The 15,337-nt window shown below is 40.6% G+C and overlaps 1 protein-coding gene and 1 pseudogene across 2 annotated transcripts in view; both read right to left on the bottom strand.

Annotated features, from left to right (window-relative positions):
• The window catches only part of MDN1 (midasin AAA ATPase 1), a 140,144-nt gene that overhangs the window by 77,841 nt on the left and 46,966 nt on the right, over window positions 1-15,337 (bottom strand). For both annotated transcript variants that reach the window (XM_005210876.5, NM_001206168.3), the window contains exons 20-33: window positions 14,625-14,738; window positions 12,632-12,779; window positions 12,236-12,346; window positions 9,791-9,942; window positions 9,052-9,230; window positions 8,390-8,598; window positions 8,064-8,210; window positions 7,228-7,369; window positions 5,778-5,912; window positions 5,557-5,695; window positions 5,166-5,304; window positions 4,738-4,868; window positions 1,989-2,133; window positions 98-227 (exon numbers count right to left, since the gene is read on the bottom strand). In XM_005210876.5, coding sequence (XP_005210933.2) covers window positions 98-227; window positions 1,989-2,133; window positions 4,738-4,868; window positions 5,166-5,304; window positions 5,557-5,695; window positions 5,778-5,912; window positions 7,228-7,369; window positions 8,064-8,210; window positions 8,390-8,598; window positions 9,052-9,230; window positions 9,791-9,942; window positions 12,236-12,346; window positions 12,632-12,779; window positions 14,625-14,738 — 2,021 coding nt within the window. The remainder of the gene's footprint in view (window positions 1-97; window positions 228-1,988; window positions 2,134-4,737; window positions 4,869-5,165; window positions 5,305-5,556; window positions 5,696-5,777; window positions 5,913-7,227; window positions 7,370-8,063; window positions 8,211-8,389; window positions 8,599-9,051; window positions 9,231-9,790; window positions 9,943-12,235; window positions 12,347-12,631; window positions 12,780-14,624; window positions 14,739-15,337) is intronic.
• Window positions 2,144-4,715, bottom strand: LOC107132772 (mitochondrial import inner membrane translocase subunit Tim9-like; annotated as a pseudogene).

Here is a 15,337-nt window from a genome sequence, read left to right as displayed (position 1 = left end):
AACATACCATATACACATACTACTAATGTCCTACTCCCCTCCTTCCAACACACAACTTCTCTGCCCCACTACACCCTACACACCTGAATACTCTCACCTTTATGATCTGTTCTACCCAGAGATAACCCTGGATGAAGATTACGGCTGATGATCTGAATTAAATCTTCACGCTTTGTGCTTTGAGGGCACCATATTTCCGTAAAGCGGTTTCTTAAGGCAGGAGATAGCTACAAAGAACACAAATTCTAGTGTGAATATCTGCGAGAAAAGTTAGAAAACAAATCTTTTGAATGCTGGCTGCAAATCTGTCAAGTTCCCAGAGCTTCTTTTCTTACCTCTTCTACTATCTATAATTTATTATTTATTGTCCTGGCTCCTAACACATGTCATCTCATTAATCTCCACCACACTCTCTAAACTCATATTCCCATCATTTTCTTTATAATCATGGTAGAGAACTTCAAGGTCTCATGGAGTCCGTGCTCCAAGGAGGATTCCAGCCCCAGTTGATGACTCCCAAATCTTAACCCCTTCCCCAAAGCAGAGGCCCTTCCCTTTACTTTCCCTTCAGCTACTTTAACCAGTGGCTTAGAAAAAGTAAATGCTATCCTCCCATAGGGGAGAGCTGTCTGAAGTAGAGGGAGAAAACTTGGATATGGCTCAAAGGGAGTGAAAAAGTAAAGAGCTGAATATTTACTGCCTATATGACAATGAACAGTTTAGTCCTCCAGTCTCAAGAGCCTTTGCCTCAGTGTGGATTCTCTCACCCTTCCCCTAAGTCAGGTAACCCCCATTCACAACAGTGCACCAATGATTTCCTTTTACTGGACAACTGGATCAACACCATACTTTAGTCTACCCAGCCAAGCACAGCAGGACCACATGCTGCTCAGCACCACCCTGGCTTAGCCAGGCCCCAATTCCAGGATCCCAACTCTGTCTGAAGCAAGGCATGCAAAGCAAAAGGCAGCTTTCCCTTCGGTAAAAGTTGGCAATCTCTGTCCAAAAAAACTCAAGCAAACCTGCCAGGCAAGTTAACACACACAACTTTGAAATCAGATCTTTCTGTGTTATTTCCACTTGCCAAGAAGCCTATTTTCGTATTTTGTTTGAAACTGTGACGTATTTTATTTCTTCTTAGTACATTTCTCGAAGCACAGCGATCATCTTTGTTCTCATACTACTGAGGAAAAATAGGTCTGAAATACCAATTTCACATTCCAGGGGCCCATCAAGTTACCAAGAATCTTAACAGCTTTTACTCCTGATCAATCTCTTCCTTCTCGCCATCCCGACCAACAATCAGCCCACCCCTCCCTCCTAACCTGAACAGACCAGGGTCCCAAACACAATGCAGACTTCTCACTGAAAGGCTTCACGAGCCTGAGAGCCATGGGGTTCGGGGTGCTCCAAGTGAACTGGACCCTCACACCACTTTCTTAACAGAAGACACTGCCCTCACCCTCTGCTTTACCAACAGTTTGAGGGTGACCCACACAACACCTGAGACGACTGATATGCTCCACCTGTAAAACCAGGACAGGATCCTGGCTGCCACTGCTTTCGTGTCACTTTAAAATTACTCATATCACCACCCCTGTGTTCAGCAGAGTAGACTGTAGGAGCAGAACATGAGAATAAACTTCAGTTTCAATTCTTCTCATCCATAATCCTAGCATAATAACTTCCACACACAGCTCCCATGAGAATCTGTTACAATAACACATGTAGAAAGCCAGGCAAAGTGATTGAAACAATGAAATTTCACACACATACAAAAAGGGAAATGTCAAGTAAGGAAATGTTTTATCTGTTAGAATTATTTTTCAACCTTATAATGACTCTGAAATATCTTTCTGGATTTTTGTTTTTTATTCAGTTCCTACGCAACATATAATTCTAGATAAATTTTTACATACTATATTTATGGGTGCCAGAGAGCTGAGGTCAAAAGGCAGAAAAAAATTATGTTTTAACAACAGTTTTACCTCTTTTTTTCCAAAGTCGCCCCCAGGGTTCATGGTTGCCAAGATACGGAATTTCTTCCCAGCTGTCAACAGCTCTACCTCATTATCCTTGTCCTCAAGGTTGCCTTTTTCAGCTAATAACAGAGTCTTTTCCACTTCAAGGACACTGGAAGAAAAATTCGAGAATGTAAGATTAGAAAAGGCTTCTGTATTCTCTTTTGTGGTCACAGAGTTGTTAAAAAGGAAAATAAAATCATCTCTGCTGCGCTTTCACTTTAGTTAATGGTCTCCTATGACAAACTTCAAAATATTTTTTGCTAGTTATCCTAATTCCTGTGTCATGAAACAACAGTTCTGATCAAAAGAAAAAGAATTCCTTTTCTACTTTAAGCCCTATTAAGACAATTGGTTTAAAAATGGGTGACTTGAATGCAAATATTCATGGCAGCATTATTCATAAGTGCAGGAAACAACCCAATACCACCAAGAGGTAAGTGAAAAAAAAAAATCTAGTATTATCAACATCAGATCAGATCATATCAGTCACTCAGTCGTGTCCAACTCTTTGAGAACACATGAATCGCAGCACGCCAGGCCTCCCTGTCCATCACCAACTCCCGGAGTTCACTCAGACTCACGTCCATCGAGTCAGTGATGCCATCCAGCCATCTCATCCTCTGTCGTCCCCTTCTCCTCCTGCCCCCAATCCCTCCCAGCATCAGAGTCTTTTCCAATGAGTCAACTCTTCACATCAGGTGGTCAAAGTACTGGAGTTTGAGCTTTAGCATCATTCCTTCCAAAGAAATCCCAGGGCTGATCTCCTTCAGAATGGACTGGTTGGATCTCCTTGCAGTCCAAGGGACTCTCAACAGTCTTCTCCAACACCACAGTTCAAAAGCATCAATTCTTTCGGCGCTCAGCCTTCTTCACAGTCCAACTCTCATATCCATACATGACCACAGGAAAAACCATAGCCTTGACTAGACGGACCTTTGTTGGCAAAGTAATGTCTCTGCTTTTGAATATGCTATCTAGGTTGGTCATAACTTTCCTTCCAAGGAGTAAGCGTCTTTTAATTTCACGGCTGCAGTCACCATCTGTAGTGATTTTGGAGCCCAGAAAAATAAAGTCTGACACTGTTTCCACTGTTTCCCCATCTATTTCCCATGAAGTGATGGGACCGGATGCCATGATCTTCGTTTAAAAAGGAGCACACTAATGATATAGGCTACACCCATGGATGGACCTCCAAACACTGATGCAAAGTGACAGAAGAGATGACTTATATGAAATGTCTTGAAAAGACAAATCTATACAGACAGGAAGCAGATTAGCAGTTTCCTGGAGCATGAGGGAGGATCAAATATAAACTAAATGCAAAGTAGGGGTCCTACTGGGATGATGGAAGTATAAACCGGATTGTGGTGGTGGCAAAACTCAGTAAATTTACTAAAACTTATTGAATTATACATTCAAAACAGGTACATGTCATGACGTGTACATTATATCTCAATCAGGAAAAACAATTAATCATCAAGATCCATAATGATCTGAGGTCCTTTCGTCTAGTTATTCTGCTATGTCCATTTATCCTACTTTTAGTAATACGTTTTTTTCTATCTCATGATTGAACATGTACTTTAAATAAACAATGCTTTATTTTTCTAAACATGCGACCAATGTGCTGAGTCTTAAGGTCTCGATGACTGTTGTATCTTACTATTTTCACTGCACAACAAGACCTTCTGTTTTGGTAATTCCTGGTCCACAGCAATTTTGTTTACTGGTGCTTTGTATCTGCCAAAGAGTCATGACAGATGGTTGGTTCCCACAGTGGCTACTGCTTTCAGGGGATTTTAGGTGAACCACCCTCACTTCCAGTGCAATCGCTGCTGGCACTCGATCATCAGGGGTCCATCCATCAGGACTCCACGTGGTGCCCAAGATGTCCTGCCTTGGTTACCAGGGCCTCATTCTACCGGACAGGATATTCCTGAAATCTCATGCATATTTTTCTTGTCATTTAAAAAATTTCTGGAAGCCATGTTCCAAACAGGTGAGTTCACTTCAGGTTTTACTTTTCTTGTCCTGCCTAAAGTCTTTAACAGTCCAAAAAGCAGGTTTCTGTAAGTTTATTCAAGGCTTTAAGAAAATCCTTAAACTGCCTTATCTGATCAGATTTTGGTATTTGTGCAGCCATATTCTTTGGGAATGTTCATTTGTCACCTTTTCTGATGCATGAGTTTCCTTTCTCTTCTGGAAAATCAGCAGTCCAACCTTTGCTTAAATGTTTCCAGAGAGGCCTGATTTCTTACTTAAGCACAGGCTCTCACATCCAATACCAATATGAGGCTGGGGGCTGTGCAGCCAGCCAGGTCTGAATGGAGGGTAAGGGTCCTGTCCTGGGGTACTGAAAGGCCTTACAGGAATAACACCTAGGATTTTGATTCTATTTCTTTGAGAAAAAACAAAAAAAAAATCAATGGCCATGTAATAATTTGCCTTAAAAAAAGGTTCTAACTTGGGCTCGTTTGTTTTAGCCCTAGCATCCCATAGTCCCATCTTTCTGATTATTAACACCTAAACAGAAGAACTAGGTCTCTTAAAGAAGAAACTGAGTGCTAAAGCCTAAAAGAGCAATTGCTCACCATCGTTTTCAAACATTTTCAACAGACCTATGAAGAACATTACCATGCAAAAGGATTAGTATCTGTAAAACCCAGACCAGCAAAAGCATCAAACACAGGGCAAACCTCTTACACGTGTGTACCTGTTGAGTCTTTCTAGGACAGAGTCATCAGCCAGCGAGATCTCATCTAAGAGGAAAAAGCCATCCTCCTTCATGGCCAGAACCAAAGGCCCATCATGCCACTCAAAGAGTCTTGAAGTGTCAATTTCTTCCTACAATTTGGAAAAGCAGCGGGTTAAAGAGTCAGTAGCTCCACAAGACAATACACACGTAGCCAGCACGTGTCCTCTAGTGAAAGGGTCCTTCTGCAGAAAATACAGGTCAAGGAACAGAACTTGTGTAACAAGGTGCTCATGGAGCCCCTACGTAGACCAGTGAAAATATGAAGATAAGATATCAAATCGGGAATCAAACACCCCACCATGAACAAAACCCCTCAGCTGACTCCTGCACAGAGGCACCGTCAGTTCTTTAGATGAATGAAACATCGTCACTTGCTCTGGACACACCTTGTCATTTGGCTTCTGTCTCACTGGCCGCAGCCCCCCCAGGAAGTCTGAGGTCTCCATGTGCAAGTGGCAGTTGACTGAGTACAATTTCTGATTTGCCAAGGCTGCAAACACCTGACAGATAGTAGTTTTCCCACACCTGTGAGAGACACACACCAGATTAGCAAGGAGCATGAATTTCAAATACACCTCCACAAACACCCCAAGCAGCAAGAGAGAGGAGCCCTGGGGAGAGCCTCACCAATGCCACAGAGACTGCTGGTCAACACAGGGCCTCTGCCCTCTGCCTCAGAGAGCCCTTCCCCCAAACACCAGCACCCTACCGAGTCTCTCATCCAGAAGGGCAAGTGCTGCATGAACTCTATGGAACAGAACCCTGTCTCGACTTTACCCCGTGTCTCCAACCAGCAGCACTGGTTCACTGAATTGCAATGCTCTTCCCACCAGCATCGCCAGTCGCCGCATGCCCTCGGTCCACACGATGTGGCTGAACTTAGATTCCAAGGTGGACATCGGAGTAGACAATTTACCTATCAAAGGCAGAGTACACGTTTAGGTTCCAATACGAGTACAACTCAATTCATTTTCCTTGGGATATGATGGCCTACTCACTCAGCAATTTTAGGACATTTTCTTTGGAGAAGAGCGATTGAGGACATAATTTTTTCTTGAAATGTTTCTCAAGGACTTCTTGAATCACAACCACCTCCTCCTGCTTCCTGACTCGGCCTGCCAGAAGCATAAAACCTTGGGGAAAAAAAAAAAAAGGAAACGTTTAGTGTTAATACCAAGGAATGCTGAGAGTATGGAGCATTAGCTGCTGTGAAGAGGAAACCTGAAGACCTACTTTGGAAAACAAAGAGACCCTACTACAACTAACTGTTTACTCCATCAACATGACCTCTAGGTAAATCTAACACAAATGAACTTGTGGGCAATAAAAGACATTCAGGAATGTTGAGAGCAGCTTTGTTTCTAACAGCTAAAAAGTAGAAATGACCCCCATGTCTATCAACAAGAGAATGGATAAACATATGGTATCTCCACACACTGGGTTACAACACAGTAATAATTTAAAAGGAATGAAGTTCTGATACACAAAACAGCATGGTTGAACCTCACATGAGGTTGAGTGAAAATTCGCCAGACACAAGAGCACACACTGCATGATACTGTTTAGACGAAGCAGAAGCTCAGGCAGAATCTATCACTGGTGACAGACGTCAGAGGAGTGGTTACCTCTAGGAGTTAAGACTGGCAAGAGCCATGAAGGAATCTTCCGAGGAAGTATTACCAGAAATATCCTAAATCTTAGCTGAGGTGGTGATTTACATATGTATATCCACATATATAAAAATACACTGAGCTTTACATGAAATAATATAGCACCTCCCCCATTTTACTGTTATATTTTGTTATACCTCGATGGGGAAAAAAAAGAATGTTCCTTCCTCTATTCTTTACCAGTTAAGAAGAGCAAATGCAACTCCCATGGGTTAGTTTTATTTCTTCTCCATGCTTATTAGTCACCCTATTAATGACTCACCAAGACCTCTCAAATCAGAAGATTCTGAAAGGCTTTCATGGAGAGGAGCATACAAATTCTTCCAATTGATTATATCAAAATGACCAAATCTGAGTCTCAGATGACATGACCGCCTTCTCTTAGAACTCTGGTATCATCTAATCTGTCAGTATTCTGCAAGTTTCTAAGGCATAAGCAGGATTCTGCACGGTCACCACACTGCAGGTAAGTGGTGCACAAAGAACCACCAACCTCCTGCCTAAACTCCTAATGGCACCATGTCCATACCCAGACTCCCACAGGCGGCTCATGAAGGTACGAGCGAGAAAACCTTAGCAACCAAAATGTAACAGAACAGAGGCCTTGTAGAAACAGGATGCTAATAACAGCAGTCTAGACTTGAGGGACAAAGGCTCTGTTCCTGCAATGCCCAGTAAAATGTATATACTGACCACAATTTGAGCAAGATTTGCTTTAACAACATAGCTTGTGATTCACCCTAAGTTAACAGTCGGAGAGCATGTGCTGAGAGCATACCATCGTTGGCTAAGTGCTGCAGCCAGTCATACTCCTTCTCCGTCTGCTCAGCCAATCTGTATCGCTCAGCCCACCGAAACAGATCACGGAGGGTGATGAAGCCTTGCTTTCCAGCAAACACTGAAGAACCTCTGCGATAGGACTGTTAGAGCACCAAAACAAATGAAAAAGGGTGATGACAAGCACAAAGTACAGAATTGCTAACAAATTTAGGCTCCCAAAGGAAAAGATTCATCACATAGGAAAAGATTACAAAAAATAATACAAGTAGTGGCAAACATGCAGGAAAAGTAATCCTAGAGTGTAGGACCACAGGAGGAAGAGTGGCAGTTATTAGCTTTTTAGGGAGTGATTAAAAAATGTTTAATTCTGACAAAACCCACTTTTAACCCCCCCAAAATAAATGGGATATCCTTAAAAAAAGAAAAAGAAAAAAAACCTGTAGCTTTGTAGAGTTCACAAGAAAAGTCACACAACAAGGATGGATCTCTTTAGTTAGGTCCATTCAAGGATTATTTTATTCATTTAAAAAATGAAAACTTTGTCAATGCCAAATTCCAACCTTAGTAAATGTTTCAATATTATCCACAAGTAGGGAATGTCATCATACACAATTATCAGAAAAATTTTAACGTTATTAAATTGCCAAATTATAAAACAAAACCAAAAAAAAAGAATATTAATGGAATGCATGTTAAAGATAAGATCCTTACTCTGAGAAAAAATAATAAAAGGATGGACGGACTGCTGTTTCTACCCTAAGAGGCCTCAGATTCTATTTACCAAATCTGACCAACACAGTCCATTTGTCACTAAGTGATGGAGAGGTGGAGTACCTGAAGGTCCAGCATGACTTTCACCAACTTGCTGCAGTAGGATGGTGGCAAGCTACACCGCTTATGCAAGATTGTCTCCAACTCAGAACTAGGCAGTTCATCAAAGTGCAATTCCACAAACCGATTCCTGAAGGCTCTAGACAGCACCTGGGAAATGTGCAGAGAACGACATGATAAAGAGGGCCTTTGCATCTAATTTCCAAAGTGGAGGCTCTGTTATTCACTATAAAAAGAAAAATCCTTCAAAAGAGGTAAAAACACAGTCTTACCAAGAAGACTTACACGATGTGGTGACAAACAGGAGAAAAGGGGCAAGTGCTACACACCTTTCTGCCTCCGTAGAGTCCCGGGGGATTCTGGGTAGCAAAGAGCATGAAGCGAGGATGTGCTTTGACAACTTCTTGTGTTTCTGTTATGAGCAATTCACGGTTATCATCCAGCAGTCTGTTCAGTGCCTCTAACACATCGGTGGGGGCCAAATTTAACTCATCTAAAATAATCCAATAGCCCTTCCTCATAGCATCAATAAGAACACCTTAGGGGAAACAAATAATGAGAATCAGTGCATAAATTGGTCCAAAGTGTTATATGCTATGCTATGCTATGCTATGCTAAGTCACTTCAGTCATGTCCGACTCTGTGTGACCCCATAGACAGTAGCCTACCAGGCTCCCCCGTCCCTGGGATTCTCCAGGCAAGATTATGGTTAAATTTCAAAGCAAATTACTCTCTGTAGCTAGTCATGTCCCAAAATCATTTGTGGTGTTAAATATCAAGGAAACATACACTCTTCAAAACTGAGCCCTAGTCCTGTCTACAGTTGACAAGATGAGTGTGGCCCAACGGAAGCATCAGCCCTAACCATCACCACTTATCTGTCATAGAGCCCAGGGAGGAAGAAAAAACAGCCATTAGGGTATCCATGTGCCTCAACTGAAAAGGTTAAAGACTGCTTGAGGAAATCCATGGAACAGAATAATAATCCTACCTTCTTTAAACACAAGCTTCCCTGAGGAGTCAGATGTGTAACAACCGATATACTCCTGAATATCCGTGTGCTCGTGGTTGTTAATACGCACGCAATGGTTACCAGTAGCTGCGGCCAGCCACCGGATCAGGCTTGTTTTACCCACTGATGTCTCTCCCTGAATCAGCACCGGATAGGTTCTTTAAAAGATCAACCAGTAAAGCAATTTAGAAAAAGACAAAAACCAGAATTAAATCATGTAGCATTTAAAAAAAAATGACTAAAACATTTAATATCCTAAGAGGACGTTTTTATACACCCATGCACTATGGAATATTTCTTAAGCCCTGAGCAGTTTCTATGTAAAAACAGCTACTGAGAAACTACTGAAGAAAGTAATTCCAGCCCCTCTTGCACTAGTAAGAACCTGTAAGTGGGACTAGCTACTACTCGCTTAACAAATAACAGGTGATGAGTATCCATCAGCAAAATACTAAAAGGCAATCTTTTTTTTTTTTTTTAAAGGCAATCTTAATAATGGCAAAAATTATCTGCACAGGTACCGCTCCCACCAAATGGTACAACTAGAAATGGTGTTTTGTGCCAGGTGAAAAGTGGCATGACTGACTTTAGAAAGTAATTATTCACTCAGCGTATGAGTAACAGGAAAGCTCTTTGAACGTTAAGGAAGCAGGACTAGCCTTTGAGCAAATACTATCCTGGTAAGACATCAGAGCAGTGAGAGGAAAGATCCACACACCCTGCAGAGACCACTCGGACTATGTCTCTCAGGTTCAGCTTGACGGAAGACGTGAGGATGTATGTCTCGTCTATTGTAGGCTCCTTGTCTCCCACCGAAATCCAGTAGCCTTCCACCTGGATAAGCCTACCTCCTTTCGGTTCTGGAATAGGCTGAAAGACACAAGGGTCAGAGAAATAAACCACAGTCCCACGACAGCTATGGTATTTTCTCAGAGAGGGGTGTAAGAGTGGGAAGTTGAACTGTCACCAAGGATGCTGCCTTTTTCTGGATGCTTTCAACATTAAAATCCACAGATGAACATGAAAATAAAATTACTTTGAGGGATGAGAACAAAATGGTGACATGTACTGGTCTTAAAATTCAGGTAGGGGTAGGTAGATTTGGGGGGAACTTAAAATAATTTCTCAGATAGTTTATGACTCAGTTCTCTTCTCTCATCTACCAAAATTCTCACTCTAATCAAGTATTTTGGTCAAAAATATGTGTTTCATATAAACCACATTCCTCAAACAAGGCCAGTGTTGTACTGCAGTGGGGGGGTGGGGGGGTTACACCACTAAATTTTGGATCCCCTGGAAGACATTAAATATAAAAGCAACCCCCCAGAGAAACTAATTTGTTAAGAATAATATTGTAGTAAAGGCACAATCTTTTGAAGATGTGGTGGAAGTTAAGCTGATTTATACAAAACGACCCTTTCTGATCTATAAGAATGGCAAAGTGGTGGTCACAAATACAGCTACAGAAAAGTGCTCTTTTAGCCTCCTGACTTGAAGCCATAATTGTAGGCACTGCTTTTAAGGACTCCTCAGTCAGGCAGAAGGGCAGCAAGAAAAAAGAACTTAAGCCTCCATCATGTGTAACCATGAGGAACACATACAAAAAATAAGTGCAGGGGAATTGTATTGCAATAACCAAAGCAAGCTTAAGTCTTTTCTCAATGTTTTCACAGTTTACCCAAAGTATATATTCATGTGTTACTTGTATAATTTTTCAAAAGGAAAAAACATTGAGTCCAAGTACTCCCAAGTCCCAATGGCCCTTTCTTCCTAAAGTGAGAGCAACCGACATGTGAACAAGACATTTCGTGAGCCAGTTTCTATCAGCCTCCTTCAGTCCCATGCATTCTGTAATTACCTTTGTCAAACTGAAATGGTAATCGTGTGTAATAGAAAAACAAAAAGGAAAGGAGGGAAAAAAAGTCCAACCACTGATCAAAAGAGAGGTGTGCAAATAAATTATGGTATAAGCTTCTGATGAAATGCTAAGTGACAATCAGAAAGCATGTCACTCACAGTGATTTCTGGTACAGACATAAAAATACATCTAGGATATACTTAGACTAAGAAGGAAGCTACAGAACATTCTTATGAGATGGTCTCCGTTATAACACTTATAATGTTATGAATGGGTATATACAGGCATACCCTATATCAGGCATACCCTAAAGATTTTCCAAGTTGAATTCCAGACCATGGCAATAAAGTCAATATTGCAATAAAGACAGTCACACAAAATTTTGGTTTCTCAGTGCATATGAAAGTTATGTTTACGCTGTACTACAATCTAGTAAGCATGCAATAATGTGTCTAAAAAAATGTACATACCTAAATTTAAGAATGCTCTATTGAGAAAAAATGCTCACCATCAACTGACAACATAGGGTTGCCACAAACCTTCAATCTGTAAAAACTGCAGTATCTGGGACGTACATTAAAGCAAAATGCAATACAGTGAAGTATGCCCGTATTAGAATTTACCTTGCTAAAGCTACACATACACACACAAATATCAGAATTTGATATATAAAAGTTATTTTAATATATATATATATATATATATATATACACACACACACACACACACACACACACATATATGATTTAGAAGGAAAGGACAATCTATAGGGCTTAAATTTCCAAAGAGTAGGATTACCATGACTTTTCACCACCTAAGATACTATCTTAAATACTAAGATACTATCTAATGTTTAGATTTTGTGGGATAAACTGATTGCTTTTATAAATAGAAACAAGTTTTGCAAAAAAAAAAAAACAACAACAAACCCAAACAGCTAACAATCTGATATTTCTGCCTTTCATTTATGTTACATCAAAAATCAAAAAAGAGGACTTTCCTAGTGGTACAGGGTATAGGACCACCTGCCAAGGCAGGAGACACAGGTTCAATCCCTGGTCTTGGAGGATCCCACCTGCTGTGGAGCAACTAAGTCCACACACTGCAACTACTGGGTCTGTGCTCTAGAGCCCACGCGCCCAGAGCCTGTGCTCCGAAACAAGAGAAGCCTCTGCAATGAGTCTGTTCACTGCAACCAAGAGTAGCCCCTGCTCACCGCAACTAGAGAAAGCCTGCACACAGCAACAAAGACACCGGCGAAGCCAAATACACAAAAGTTTAGAAAAAGATTAAAAAAGAACCTACCTGCTTCAGCAGACTTTTTATGTTGCCAGAGACAATGTGTTGACAAATGAGCTTCTGAACCACTGGGTGTGAGGCCCTGTCAAGTTGTGTTAAGAAACCCAAACAAAAGCCCTAGAAAAAAACACAAATATACACGACAGTAGTTATCCTTCTGTAATAAGAGGCCAACTTATTCCAAGAACACAATTCAACCTCTCGAGCGGTGTTGGTGCACAGAACAACTTTTAAACGTGTTACAACGGTAGAAAAAGGAGGATGGTTAGGTGAGAGTTCTGGGATGAAACATTCTGGGCTAGTCTGACTGAAGCACACAGAGCAGGCACCTGCATCCCCATGCCTCCCTCCCCAGGGCATGCCCACCCCCCAAGCTCCCCGCCACACAGACTGTACACAGACCTCATAGAGTGACCGCTGTATGTTGCCACATGGATTGGAAGCTGCAAATCGCAGGGCCCTACACAGAGTCCGAAGGCTGTAGTGAGGTCTGTGGCCAGTCCCGTCCACCAATTTTGTTCCAGACTCTTTCCTCACAGCAGTGTAGAAGCTAAAAAGAGGAAGCAGTTCAGATTTATTTCAGTAACCAATAAGTGTTATTATTTTGCTGTTGTTCCTGTTTTTTCTACAGAAGGGTCAAGAGTCATTTTTATAGATTAAGTGGCCAAGCTTACATAAAACTTGCCATCAAAAATAATAAAATGAAGATGGATCAGTTTCTTTCAGGATGGAAAGAGGAGAGATGAGAAATCTCTGACTCTTAAGGAAAAGACAGGGAGATTTAAGAGGTACTTATCAAGAATCTTTTGAATCCTAACACAGGGTTCCAGAGTTGGCTTTAATATGAGAGTCAAGTGAAATCTCTGTATAAACTCCAGTGGTGATGGCCAAGCACACGGAGAACAAAAGTCATGGTGTATTTTAAAGTCTATAGATATGGCTATAACCAACAATGACAAAGTCATAAAAAGACTGATAATCGGTGACCATGTCTATCTTCATTACCACATACTTTAGAAGTTCAGAAGATGACAAGATGGAAGAAATTTCAGATGGAAACATCAAATGCAAAACTCAAAAATTCCTGATAATTCATAAGCAGATACCACAAAATCAACTGTAACCAAGTGTGTGTCAGAGATAAAACTCAGGTTCTTGCCCAAATGGGATCTGGCTTGCCTCCTTTCAATCTAGCTATCCTTTCTTTTGTAGAAAGAATCTACATTCCAGAGTGAGTTTTTATATACAGAACATGCACCTCTTGTACTACCAGCACTTATAAGAGCCACACTGCTTTATCCCCAGCTTTCTGAATATTTGTACTATTCTTGGCTAATGAAAAGTGCTCAGATTTTAAAATGTGGTGTGACAAACCATTCCAAAGCCCTCTGACAAATGTCTCCTTGACTAACCTATTTAAAACATGGTTCCACATCTTATTTTCTAACTGACATTTTATGTGTTATTTTTCTTCACTTATCACAACCAAAAATAACAGTACATCTCTCTTTATTTATTGGTTATCTTCACCTGCAGAATTAAAGCTCCATGAAAAGAACAAAGATTCTGTTTTATTTACAGCTGTACTCCTAGCACCTAAGCCACTCAATAACTATTCGTACTAAAAAAAAAAAAAAAAAAAAGGAATAAAGCACAAAAAGCAAAGTAAAACACTAACATGATCTAACTTCAAAACCTTCACGTAATGTATGTTTCATTTTAGAGGTCACAGAGAAAATTAAGTAACATGCCCCAGATGACAGAATTAGTTTGACACAGCCAGCACTAGAATCCAGGGTGTCTGATACAAAGATTATACCCTCTCCAAATGGCATGCAAAAAAGAGGAAAGAGACTCAAATTAAAAGTACCAAGCCATACCACCACTCTATAGATCATTCAGCTAAGCCCTATTAATTCCAAATCAGACCCAATCAATTATATCAAGCTTTCCCCCCTTCTATGGCTAACATGCAAACTGCACAAAGGATTTCACCAAGGCAAATCAAAATACTATTTATATCTCCTCAAAGAATTTGAATCCTCCAAGGACTCAAACTCTCAGCTGTGAATACAGAAGTAATTAGGAGAGTATTATCTGTTACATATTTCCATAGGCAGTGATTTATAAGCTCTGTATGTAGTACGTTGGCCAAAAAATTTGAGTTTTTCTCTACCATCTTACAGAAAAACCCAAATGAACTTTTTGGCCAACTCAATAGCTCCCTTAGGAAAATCCAAGGAAGTCCATAGTTTCCAGCTTTAAAAATAAAGTCTAAATAATCCTTCCATCAGTCTTCTCTTGTTAGAAGCAAAAGAAGAAAATTTATATGTATGAGACACATATTTTTCTGTTTAGAGGAAAAGTTTATAAAGAGAAACCAGAGAGAACGCACGTTATGATTCCTTGTACTGTGTTCTTATTCACACTCAAGCCTTTCAGATAATCCACAATAAGAATCTGTAAGTCTTCTTTACTTTCTAATTCTTCTACATAAAGTTCTGTGAACCTGTAAGACAATTATTCCATTATTGCCATATTGAGGAAGTTAATACATCTATCTTAACAAACAAAAACACAAGACAAAAGTTATGTCAACTCATTTTACCCACTTGTAATATGAATTATGAAAGCCTTTCAACTTGGGATACAGATTGATCATAACAAAACAGAAAATAACGTAACTGTTACCCAAAATCTACACTATAACTACTACTACTGTGAGACAAAAATCAGACAGCCCTTGCAAAAACAGTTACAAAAATAAGGCTTATTCTTCCTCATTCTCGGGCTTCCCAGGTGGCACAGTGATAAAGAATCTGCCTGCCAATGCAGGAGACGCAAGTTTGATCCCTGTGTTGGGAAGATCCCCTGGAGTAGGAAATGGCAACCCCACTCTAGTATTCTTGCCTGGGAAATTCCATGGGCAGAGGAACCTGGCGGGCTACAGTCCATGGGGTTGCAAAAGAGTTGGACACGACTGAGTGACTGAACACACATCCTTAATCTCAGAATGTGTTCTTGATCACAACTACATGTAACAAAAAGTACATACAACAACAACAAAGTCCCCTCAACGTCAAAAATTAACAGTTGTAGCAAAGGAAA

Source organism: Bos taurus, chromosome 9 (assembly GCF_002263795.3).
Source record: "Bos taurus isolate L1 Dominette 01449 registration number 42190680 breed Hereford chromosome 9, ARS-UCD2.0, whole genome shotgun sequence".
In the NCBI taxonomy this organism is placed as follows: Eukaryota; Metazoa; Chordata; class Mammalia; order Artiodactyla; family Bovidae; genus Bos; species Bos taurus.
Note: the sequence above shows the minus strand (reverse complement) of the source record. Positions and strands in the feature narration are given on the sequence as shown.